This window comes from Podarcis muralis, chromosome 2 (assembly GCF_964188315.1).
Source record: "Podarcis muralis chromosome 2, rPodMur119.hap1.1, whole genome shotgun sequence".
NCBI classification, from domain to species: domain Eukaryota; kingdom Metazoa; phylum Chordata; class Lepidosauria; order Squamata; family Lacertidae; genus Podarcis; species Podarcis muralis.
The window spans coordinates 67508596-67521017 of NC_135656.1; the positions used below are offsets into that span (position 1 = coordinate 67508596).

General features: G+C 50.1%; 1 protein-coding gene across 5 annotated transcripts in view; it reads left to right on the forward strand.

Moving 5' to 3' along the window:
• CPLX2 (complexin 2) overlaps nucleotides 1–9719 on the forward strand; it is a 117662-nt gene extending 107943 nt beyond the window's left edge. For all 5 annotated transcript variants that reach the window (XM_028718396.2, XM_028718398.2, XM_028718399.2 and 2 more), the window contains 2 exons: nucleotides 2862–3037; nucleotides 6855–9719. In XM_028718396.2, coding sequence (XP_028574229.1) covers nucleotides 2862–3037; nucleotides 6855–7052 — 374 coding nt within the window. In that variant the 3' untranslated portion in view covers nucleotides 7053–9719. The remainder of the gene's footprint in view (nucleotides 1–2861; nucleotides 3038–6854) is intronic.
• The last annotated feature ends 2703 nt before the right edge of the window (nucleotides 9720–12422 follow it).

Sequence of the window (12422 nt, forward strand, 5' to 3'; positions counted from 1 at the left end):
GAAAAGAAAAGAAAAGAAACCTTTTTATTGAATTTTTTACAGTAGATGAAAGGGAAAAGGGGAAAAAAAGAGAAAAGGAAAGGAAAGGAAAAGAGGGGGGAAAGAAAGAAAAGAAAACAGAGGATAACGACAATAATTAAATAACATTAGAATGTAATTAGAGTTACAAAACTAATATATATGTAATAATATATATGTAAATATATATGTAAATATATATGTATATATATGTAAATATACCACAAAAGAGAAACCTGTGAATCTGGGGATCATGGTTTATTGGGAGGGAGCACTGCCCTGCCCCCGAGACACCCAAAACTTTAGTCTGTACCACTTTGTAATTTTACAGGAAGTTAATTTATTGTTTATTAGCAGCTGAATGTCCCCAGTGTGTCATTTCAGGAGGAGTGTTTATGTAGCTTTTGAAAACTGGGGATGGAGGATGGAGAGAGAGTGAGTGAGAGAGAGAGAAGGAAAACGTTAAACAAGGTATCCTTCTCTGTATAGCAGCTAACAGACCCATAATATTTGGTACTCCCTTTATTTTCACTTCCTCTTTCTAGTACTGGAGTGCATAGCTTCCGTTTTTAAAACTCAAAGTTGCCAATGGGTGCACATAATGGCCTTTGCTACAATCATTCCTGCACCAAGGGTGATCCCTTCCTGTGTTCCACCTCCATAGCACTAACTTACAGTTAAGGGAGAACAAAGATCTGGGATTCATCCTCTGTCTGAGAGGACCCTTAGTACAAGTTAGTTACATTTGAGCTCCCTCTAGAGATCTGTCAAGGAAATGTGCTAGTAGCTGTTCAATTAGCTAACATACAAGTCTCTGGCAGAGTGAAAGGCCTGCTCCTGACATTTTCCTTAAGATGAATGTAAACATCGGTCTTATATCCACATTCTTGTTGCACCCCTGAAAAAAAGCCCTTTAAATAATGCGTTAAAGGAATGCCCAGCTTATTTCAGCTGCCACTCAATCATCAGATTTCACATTGTCCTGAGGTAGTACAAGCAGCAGCCAAAAATTAAACAAGAGGGAGCTATTAATTGCTGGATCTATGCTACTCTGTCTTCCCTGTTACTATCAGACATCAGCAAAGGTCTTGTCTGGGAGCTGCATAGAGCAGTTTAGAACTTGCTCCCTGCAGGCTTTGCCACCTGATTCAGACTAAATCTTGCTGTAACCCAGCATGGAGTGGGTCATTGGTCCTGTAGGGCCACCATCCCCAAATAGCTAGATTTTTGACCTTCTGCTGTCAGCCAGTGAGAATCATACTGGCCATGGGGCCCTTGCTATGCCGAGGCATTTCATCTGGGATAGAGAACTGTCAAATTTCTGGCCCTAAGGTCATCCAACAGATTTTAGCTACTTTGCAAAGCAGATGGAGAGGCTGGTGGCTGCTTTGCATTGCCCAAGGAACTCCATCCATCAATCCATCCTCCCATTCCCTTCAAAAGGTGTAGTCAGAACTCCCAGGAAGAGATGGCTTATCTTTCCTTAACCCTTTTGCCTCTTCCCAGTCTTCTATTCCTGCATTTAAATTCCTGGTTTCTAAAAAGAGGGATCGAAGACAAAACAGACCATGAAATATATGGCTGAACTTGGACATGGAGCGGGGGGGTTATAGCGACAAGTGGACTGCAGCCGCTGGAAAGTGCTGCACACCTTCTCTCTGATGACTAGAGGGTAGGGTGAGAACTGGGGCAAACAACATTTGTGGCCATCAAGAGTTAAAGGGATGCTTTAAAACCACAGCGTATCATGTCCTGGTCCAAGCTGGAGCCCACAGGGTTGACCTGGCCATGCACAACAAGGATCCAAGAGAGGCGTCAAGTAGGACCATGGACAGCTCACTGCAGCAGGTGATGGCAGTGATGGTAGCAAGTCAAGCCAAACCACACCACAGCTTGGACACTTTGTTACTGCAATTGTTTGGAGCCAGCTGTCAACTTAAGGGCCAAGCTGCATGTGAGGCATACTAAGCACATCACCTGGAAGCACACCAGAGTTTTTAAAAATAAATTAGTGAGAGGGATTTTCATCAGGACTGTAGCATGTGGGGATGGTAGGGTTAACCCTTTCCCACCCAGTCACGAACCTGATGAAAAGTATCCTCACTCCCATCCTACAACAGTCTTTGACAGGGCAATAGTTTCAGAGGCTCTGTCCTTTAACCTAGTCTACCCATTCTCTGAAAGTGAGGAGAGGTCTGTGTCTCTGGCTATGGCATATCAAGAGTTAAGTTGGAAGCGATTTAGGACAAGGGTATGCTTGAGTGCTCACCCTACATTGGCTCTTGAGCTGTACTTACATTGCTGGAGTGAAACAAATGCATGGTATTTACCAGAATCCCAGAACTACGCTGGTAACATTTGGATGAGCAAAAGAGGTGGATCTCGGGGGAAGTCTCTACATTAGCTGCTTTAGACACCCCAGAACTGCGGGGATTATGTAGGAGTTTCCCATATGATCTGCTATTCCCAACTGTTCTCAGCTGATCACAGCAAGCCCTGTGCCTACAGAAAAATGAGTCCGGTAATCCTCATTGGACACCAGGGAACGAAGTCTGGATTCCCAGGTGCATTCTGCCTATGATAGGCTCTCACTCCCTATCCTGAACACCATCTGAGATTGAGGGCAGTGGGGTGACCTGAAATTGTTAACTCCACACCCAGAGATGGCACACCCAGCTCAGTTCCTATGAACTCATGCTGACCCTGAGTATGCAATAGTTTATTCTAATTTCAGTTTTTGAGGTTTGGGTGAGTGGGGCAGAGCATGGCTGTATGAGGAATAATAGCTGAAAAGGAACAAGCTGTGCTCAGGAGTCACTGTGGTTTCCTAACATCACTTGCAGGGGCCACCAAGGACATGGGTAAAATGCTGGGAGGCGAAGAGGAGAAAGACCCCGATGCCCAGAAGAAGGAAGAAGAGCGACAAGAAGCCCTGCGGCAGCAAGAGGAAGAGCGCAAGGCAAAGCATGCCCGCATGGAGGCGGAACGGGAAAAGGTCCGACAGCAAATCCGTGATAAGGTGCGTAACACATACACACACACTGGCTAGAAGGGAAAGGCCATATTACGTATGTATGTATTCATTTATTTACAGCATTTATACCCCACCCTTTAGCCAAAAGAAGACTCTCAGGGCAGCTTACAAACTCTAACGATCTAAAAAAAGATATTACATGGGAGGAAGGAGTAAAGAGTAAAGAGTCATGTCCATGACACTTCTGGTAGAAGTGGCTCACCATGTGACTCACTACCACACTAGCTTCCAGTGGGTTAACATGACTAAGGGTTATTTATGCAACCCCAAGAATTTTGCCCCAGTGGCATCCTCCCCTTCCTGCTTACTGAGCCAGTCACTGGAGATGGAGAGGCAGTCTTTGGTGTTGCAAAGTTACCATCTTCTTCCTTCAGCGAAATGGCCTTTGGTCACCTCTGATCCCCAAATTTATTACCCGGATGCTTTGGGGGAAAGAGGTTCCTTAAGACTGACAGCAAGTGCTCACCCAGCAGCTGAAGTACTGCTTCAACCTCTCCTGCTACCCACCCACTGCCTCACTAGCTCAATGTGCATCCATTCTTGCCTTCACAGTGCTGCTGATATTTTCTAGAAAGGCTTTGGGTTTCTCCCTCCTGATCCCTATGGTGATTCCAAGACCCTGCGCCTGCAGAAGTAACAGCCTGTTAAGCAGAGATCACTTTAGCTCAGGCACAGGCCTCAAAGACTGCCATTCCCTCCGGGACATCACACCCCTGCACACTGATGAATGATTATGCTCTCATCTGCTCTCGCTGTTTATGCTGCAGAGGAGAATCATTCATGAGTCTATGGCGTGTGGTCCCAGGGGGAAGAGCAGCCTTCAAATTCAGCAAAGAACCACTGCGGCCTGCCCTATACTCTGCATGTCTGCTTTGCCCCTTCTTTCCATCCCTCTCTTCCCACCTCCTATCAGCTGTTGCTGGGATCCCTTTTATTTGACATGTGGCAAGGGGGAGAGAAAGGGTCATTGGAGGACCATCATCTATCCTTTGATTGGTGACCAATATGTATCAGGCATATGGACTGAAGATGTCCAGGACACAAAGATGTCCAGGATACATCAACTGTGTGTCAACAGACTGATTCAGGTCATCAGAGGAGTTCTTGATGATTGGCATGCTGGAAGGACTCAACTCCTAATTTCGTCGTGAGCCCAGACCCCAAACCAGAAGGATGAGCAGAGGGATAGCTCAGTAGGTAGAGCATGAGACTCTTAATCTCAGGGTCGTAGGTTTGAGCCCCACGTTGGGAGAAAGATTCCTGCATTGCAAGGGGTTGGACTGGATAACCCTTGTGGTTCCTTCCAACTCTACAGGTCTGTGACTCATCACTGCCTGGCAAATCCTTTCCCTGTCCTCTAGGGACTAGCTCACACTGCATTTGATTACTACTATATACTGGATAGCTGGACAACTGAAAATGTGAACAGACTCCATTTAAAAGCATTGTGTGTGAGATGATAGAAATATAGGCCTGTGCTGGATCATGCTGACATACCAGTTATTATTTGATGCATTGCATGCTCACATAGGGACAGACACACATGTGTAAAATAGACCCTAGGAGCATGTATTTGCTGCAAGACTTTTATCTCCATGTCTGGTCTGTCTGTATGTCCACCTTCTTTTCCTGAGCTGCACAAGCAGGAAGCGCATCACTAGAAAGCCGAACTGGAAGGGAACGTAATCATCTACATTGGCAGAAAGTCTGAACTTTGATTTGTGGGGAAAGGCACGCAATGGTCCACCATAATTCTGTTTCGAACAAAAGCATTGAGAACAAAAGTCTCTTGGGGCAGATCCTCTCTCTGTGCCACTCAGAGAGAACCAGCATTGGGAGGATTAATCAGCCAGGGTGCATCCTGCACCTCACTGCTGAGAAGCTTTAAATGTTCCTGTTGAGCCCTGAGCGATTCCACTGGGAAAGCAAGTGTCAAATTTCAGCACAGACACAGTATTCCGCCAAGAGCAAATCAGCCAGGCCGAAGAAAGCAGCTAAAGAGATGTGAATGGTGGGAGGAGGATAACAGGGGCATCAAGAGGACAGAAACATTGTATGTGGGGAAATTGCTGTGAATGCAAAGCGACAGGAGGCCAGGGGGAGAGTGAAAAACTAGAGTCAGTAGGCAGAGAAGGAATTCCGTGCAAGGTTGGAGGGAAGGATGGAGGGAAAGCATTCCAGAGCCTCCTTGTTCAGTGGCAGTGTACCTCTGCATACCAGCTGCTAGGGCTAGACAACCAACAGGAATAAGTGGTTGTCTTCCAGGTGCGCCAGCTTCCGCCCAGCATTGGGGGCGGGGCAGCATGTGCGTGTGATGTCATACCCATGGTGTGTGTGATGTCACATGGTGGGAGGAGACCCAATGGGGCCCAGCGCACCCTCCAAAAGACATGACAGGGCCTACTCCCAGCCATGGGAGGGCCCAACTGAGCCCGTCACAGCCGCAGGAGGGCTTTTCTTATCCTGACTCCCCCAGCATTCAGTTTAATTGGATTTTCCCAGGTACCAGTATAATGAGAAAAGGAGGCAAGCTTCTGTCCATCCACTTTCTCTAGAGCATGCATAACTTTATGCACCTTTCTTATGCCCTCTCCCCCCCCGCCCCCTTTGCACACTTTTCCTCTGAGCTAAAAGGCTCTAGACATATGATCCATGCTGCAAGATTAACATCAGTGCTGGGAGCCAGGTGGGTGGATTCTGGGCGTCTGGCAGAAAGGAACCTTTCCAAAGATGTCTCTCCCCAGTCCTTATCTCTCTCTGTCAATCACTGCCCAGTTCCTAGCTCTCACTTTCCTCACATTATTAGTGGGGGCGGTGTGGGTCTCTCTTTATTGCCCACATTGTAAGTGGATGTAGTAGGGGCCTGGCGCTCACTATCTGCAATCTTCAATATCCTTCTGCCGAGGCAGATAGCGCAGCAGCCAGCCCAGCCCATAATATCTTGCTAACAGGGGCAGATGGGAACAGAAGATTCCAGCCTTGTGCAAATGAACACACAGAGCAAGGCTTCTTCCGCAGCTTATTTTTCCATTTGGCACCTGGCCGCCTTCACCACGGGCAAGTGGTCCTCAGAAGGCTACCTCAAAGGAAGTGTGGCCCCAGGGCTGGAAACGGGTTCTTCAGCTCTGCCATAACATGTTTCCAATTCCTTGCTAGTGTCTGTTGCTCTAGGTAGGAGCAGCCACTTGCATCCTTGCCTCTCCTGTTGTTGTTGTTGTTGTCGTCAATTTCTATACCACTTCATATTTTAAAGGAAAAAATCTTGAAGTGGTTTGCAACACATTAGCACATCACATAAAGCAACCCAGAATCAAACATTGCTGAAGAAAGTCAACTATAAAGTATAAATTCAAAGCAACAGAATTAACAGGAAACTAAAATGTTACCTTACAGATTGGGGGAAAAAACCACATTACTAATGGAAGTCAAATATAAAATGCACAGTTAAAACAGCGTATTTGCCAAGAGGATGCTAAAGCTTGTCATTCAGCCATATCCTCATGGAGCCGAGGCAGCAACAAGAGACTGGCTTGAAATGCAGCATAGGAAGCCTCACGGGGACATTTGTGGGTGCCGCAATGGACCCGTCAATGCAGCTGCGTGCAGGTTCACTCAGAAGTAAGTCCCAGTGATGTCAAAGGGACTTAACTTCCTACTGAGCGTACTCAGAAATCAGCCTGCAAAAATAAGGGCAAAATCATTCTTTTTAAAGGTATGCTTTGCACTTTGCATGGTATAAACCCAAACTGCGTCAAACGCCTGCATGCCTGTCTCTGACTTCTTGTGGGTGTCTCCCGTGCAGTACGGCTTGAAGAAGAAGGAGGAGAAAGAGGCGGAGGAGAAGGCAGCGCTGGAGCAGCCGTGCGAAGGGAGCCTGACGCGCCCCAAGAAAGCCATCCCAGCAGGCTGCGGGGACGACGAAGACGAGGACGAGGAGAGCATCCTCGACACGGTGCTCAAGTACCTGCCGGGCCCACTGCAGGACATGTTCAAGAAGTAGCCCTGCCCCACCAGCCTCCTGCCCTGCGCTGCCCACCGTCCCTGGCACTGCCAACTCAGAGCTTGGGTTGAGGGTGGGGCAGGGGGGGATTTTCATTTATTTTTTTACTTCATTTGATTCCTTTTTCTTTTGTTCCAAGGGAAGACCCCAAACGTGTCCTTGTGCCACGGGGCCCCTGCCGAGCCACCGCACTGCCCCGCCCCACCCCTTTCCCCCCAGGAAGAAGCACACCAGGCACAGGGCATGCTCCCCCCTCGCTGCACCTCTTGCTACCCATCAGACCAAAAACCACTCTCACCTGCTCTGCTCCCTGGAGCTGCAGGCTGGGCCACTGCCGGGAGCCTGCCTCCCCCTTTCCGATCCCTGCCCCCTGCCCCGTGGCAGAGCTGGAGTTCTGTTGTGCCAAAGTGCCAGCTGGCTACATGGGGAAACGACCCCCCTCTCCCCCACCCCACCCCAAAAAAAAACACTGGGCACAGGGTGAGGAACTTGGACCAAATTCACTGATGCAACCTCATGGGGGCCCTGGGGAAGGGGCTTGGGCTCTGCCCCCCCCCCCCCGTGCACATTCCTGACCCCCCCCCCATGTTGACTGCCAGGAGGGACTGGGTGCCCATTTCCCTTCACACCTTGGGGCAAAGCCAGCCCCTGCACATTCCATCTCTTGACTAAGAGAGCAACCAAGAGGAGCACCCCCTGCCCTCATCCTCGCACCCAAGGGCTGCTGGGTTGTTTCTCACATGCTTGGGGAAAAGGAGGAGCTTGTTTCTGGAAGGAATCGAACTTGCACCCCCCAAACACTAATGCAGAGAGACTTACCTGCACCAAGAATTACGTGTGTGGGAGGCAGGGGAGAAAGCTGTCCCTGCTATGACGACTTCCATTTCAAGCACGCACATTCAGACACACCTTCCACAGCCCCACAGCCAAGGGCCAAGATTAAGCATCAGATCTTCCTTGCAGGATGACCTTTGGTCTTGGGTTCCAAGACCTGTTGGCCCTTCATGGGTGTGGCGGACAAGAGGTTGGGAGGCGGCACTGTCACCCTCGCTGTCTCGCCCATCTTTTTCTGACCCAGTTCATCCTTTGTCATTTGAGCTGCAGGGGGTGAACTGGGGCAGCTACAGGCTGCAGAGTCCAGGGCCATCCTCTTTCTGTCATTTTGCTCTCCAAAGTGGAGGGTTTAGACTGAGTCTTGATTTGGGGAGCAGGGGACTGAAGTGGATCAAGGGAGCTTGCAGGCAGGGGCTTATTGTTGTGAATGGGTCATTCAGATATTGTAAACGGGTCAGTGGCAAGAGGTTTACCAGGGTTTTCCCCAGAAAGGGTAAATCTGGGATAAATAAAGGGGAGGGAACACAGACAGGCATTTGCCTACGTGAGGACCACCCATTCCATAATAAGCACCCACTTCGGAGCACCCAAACTCAAAGAAAGGGGAATAGGGTCAGATGCACCCAGCAGCACATGGAGGATGGAATAAGAGCTCCTTTTTCCAGCCTGGGAATAGCCAGATGCATTTGTGTTGCTGGAGAACCTGAGGGTCATCATCGTCACCTTCTTTGAAGGGAGCTGATGCAGAGACCCTGGGACAGAACTGCCAGCGTGTGTGGCTCACCCCTGGCTGGAAGAGCAGTCTCTTGGGATGAGGAGCCTCAATTCATCTCTTAGGCTAGGATTGGGAGCCCATTGCTGTGGCTATCTTGGTCCCCCAGGATCCTGCTACAGGCCCCTGCAGATGCAAAAATGGTGCACAGAGCAGCACAGACACAAATCTTGCCTGCACTACTCTTGCTTCCATGACCTAAACATCTCTTTCCTTCTCATGCTGCCCCAGTTTTCTCCTCAACTGAGAAATGCCAAGGACCGCCACCCCCACCCTGATTTCTGGGCGGGGGTCGAGGTACTGTATGGTCTGTGGGAGAATCTTCTGCTCTCCCACCTCTGCAGCCCCCATCCTGCCCATGGGTGTGGCGATCTCCAGATCCCCCAACCCGCAAAAGAAAAACACCCAGTGACTCTCCTTTGCTGTGCTATTGTTGCATTCACTCCCTGCCTGCTAACCCCATCCTTTCTCCAGAGCCACAAGATTAAGCAAAAAGCAGTGACTAGGAGACAAGGAAGGGCGGTTTGGGAGTGGGGGGAGACATCTCCCTGCTGTTGGTTGGCACCCTGCCAAACGCCACCAGACCTTGGCCACTGCTGAAAACAAAGGCAAGGGCCCAGCCTTCCTTGGGGAAGTCCTGTGGTTCTCATTCTTCTGTATATTTGTTTGGGAAGGAAGGTCCCAATTGTTCCCCCACCCCAAGATTCCCCGGTGCCCCTGGGGGGCTTTTGCTTTTTGGTTGGGGTTGAGTTTGAATCTGAAAGAAATCTCCCTCCATTGAGTGTCCTTCCTTCCTTCCTTCCTTCCTTCCTTCCTTCCTTCCTTCCTTCCTTCCTTCCTTCCTTCCCTCCCTAATAGTTAAAGCCATATCAGTTAGACTGCAATACTATCAACACTAAAAACTCTGCGGGCTGCGCTCTCTCATCTTGTACAAAGGAGCGTCCCTGGGGGGGGGGGACCTCCCCCCCTTGCCCGCTTGTCTGTGTCTCCGGCCACCCACCATGTGGCCCATGCGTGTCTTTTTTGCATTGGTGTCTCTGTAACAGGGTAATTCACCCCAACGCCTGCCATCTGTCTTATTGTCTCTGCTAGTCACTCACGAGATGGTCACTGTACGGCTCCATGGAGCTCAGGACTTAGGGGTGGGGGGCAGAGGAGCTTCGGGCAGGGCGGAGTAGAGAGGGCCAGGGTGGGGATGGCAAAGGGGAAGCAGCCCATTCAGCACCTTATTTGCTCACAAGCCGTTTTTGCCATGGCCGACCATTGTGTGTGCAATCACCTCTTACCAGACACAGAGCATGACTGTGGTGTGCAGGGACTGGCCAGCGGAAATTCAGGATGCTCCCTGCTGGCTGCTGGCAGGTGAGCTCTGTGGCGAGGTGGCACTGCTTTGTCCTGGGCTCTCACACGTCCGCTGGCTGCTTCTGGACCCTGCTGGCTGAATGCTGAAAACTGCAATAAGTCCACTTCTCACATGGGGCAAAGGGCTGATGCTGAAGCCAGCTTCCTGCCTTTGGGGTGGTGTTGCTGATGCTCTCGGTTTACTTTATTTTTTTAATGCTACAGCCACACATTGGTGGCCCAATCCCACACAGTGGGCTTTGACAGCCCTGGGTCCCACTGACCGCAAGGCTTCTGCTGGCCTCTGTGGACCTATTCTGGGCAAGACCTAAAGGTAAAAAAAGATAAGACTCAAGGGGTATCAGAGAGACCTGGGATGGCAGTACCCACAGAGAAGGATTAAACCTGGCTTCGCCATGTGGGAATCTCAGTGCTGCCACCGTGGGACTCATCTCCAGTTACCTTTGCAATGCGGGAACACCAGCTATTTCCTGCTCCACCAAAGGAACATCAGAAACCACAGGAGACATGCTCATGCTTCAGCTCCTTCCCAAACACCCCACAACAAGCAGAGGCAACGCTGGTTGGGAGAGGAGCCATTGTATGGGCTTTTCCTATATCATGACCTTGGGCTTCTGATGTTGTCTTTGCAGCACTGGAAGGCACTACACTGCAGCAGTTCCCGGGCCACCACCAAGGTAGCCTGGAGGAAACCCCTTGCCTAGTGCTTCGTCATTACCACGTTTAGTAAATTGAGAAGAAGCTGCTTCTAATCTGATGGTGTATATGCACTTCAGTGTGTGTAGCATATACACCAGTATGTTTAAGCCAGCCTCCCTCCACCATCCCATGTATAAGGCAAATAAATCTGGCCACTTCCGAGATCCCTTAACTCCCTTTTTCTCCTACATGTTTTAAGGCTCAGAATCACACATATGAGTGTCTGTTTACATTAGTGCATGCCTGACTCTGTGTGTGTGTGTGTGTGTGTGTGTGTGTGTGTGTGTGTGAGAGAGAGAGAGAGAGAGAGAGAGAGAGAGAGAGAGAGAGATGGTTGGAAGGAATGCTCACTATTCATTTATGATGTGGTGCATATCTCTGTGTGCGCGTGGATGCATGAGAATGTAAGCAAAGCCAGTGGTGTACATGTGAATGTGCCAGCACTTGTCGCGAGGGCAGATGTGTGTGCGTTGGCACAAACCCAGGGGGCGTGCTGGAGTCTCCAGTGTGTCAGTGCCAACGTGTTCCAAGTGTGCAACCCATTTGTTTACAGATTGCTTCCAGAGCAGGATATCCCTCAGGGGCTCCGCATGGGCACAGAAGAACTGATCCCAGTCCCCTCCGGGACCCAGTCAAGAGCATCGCTGGAGGGGCCCTGCATCCTCCCCACCCCGCCGTGCATGCATTCCCCTTTGCTTGCCTGTCACTGCTCTGTATTGGGAGGTGGCAGGCAGCCCTACTGCCTTGTGCACTAACTTGCCGGAATGTGTAAACCATCCTGTCTTGCTTGTGCCATCTCTGCTTTCTAGGGTCATTGTGTCTACCTGGCTAGTCCTTGTCCCATCTGCACCTGAGAAGGACTTCAAACACAGTGATGGGGTTAAGTGTGCTGAAGGGGTTCCCCAATGGAAAGATATGGGGCAAGCCAAGCACCCTGCGGGCCCTTCAGGTTAAAGCTGCTGGGGGACGTCCGTCTCCCGCCAGAGAGATGAACACCTTAGGCTACGGGGTGCACCACTTCTGAGCCATTGCCCTCGCACCCCGCCAGCCTTTCCATTTAACCTGGAGGAGCAAGTGGGGAGCCGGTGACACCCCTTTCCCTGCCTGGGTGGGGTGGAGGACGCAGGTAGAAGGGGACAGCGAAGAGTCAAAGAGGCTCCATCCAGCCACCCTATGGTGACCATCCTGCTCTTACTAGTCTTTGAAGAAATAATAAAATAAAGAAGTTTGTACATTGCCCTGTGTCAAGCGTCTCTCTGGCTGCACGTTTGGGAGGAGGGATTGCAGCAGTAGCGGCAGTTATAGAGAAGAGAATTGAGGTTGACACAGGAGCAACACTTTGTGGAAGAGTTGTGGGATTACCTCTGGTGCTCAGATTGCAAGGCAGACCCTGGAGGCCCTTTTGCAACAGCTCCCTTCCCTACAGCTGGAGCGTGTTTTGTCTAAAACTGGGAGGGAGGGTCTGGGGAATTGGGTTGGATCCCTCCCTCCCCATTCCCCCATTAATTCAAGTGTTGCCCCTCTTTGCAGAGAGACTAGCTACAGAAAAGGAGAAAGAATTTTGATAGGATGAAACACTTTGCTAAGTTTGCTGTAGGCCCGGGCTAGAGAGCCAGTCCCCCCCACACACACACGATGTTGCTAGACTACAAGTCCCATGATTCCTAACCATTGGGCGGGCATGCTGGCTGAGGGTTGTGGAA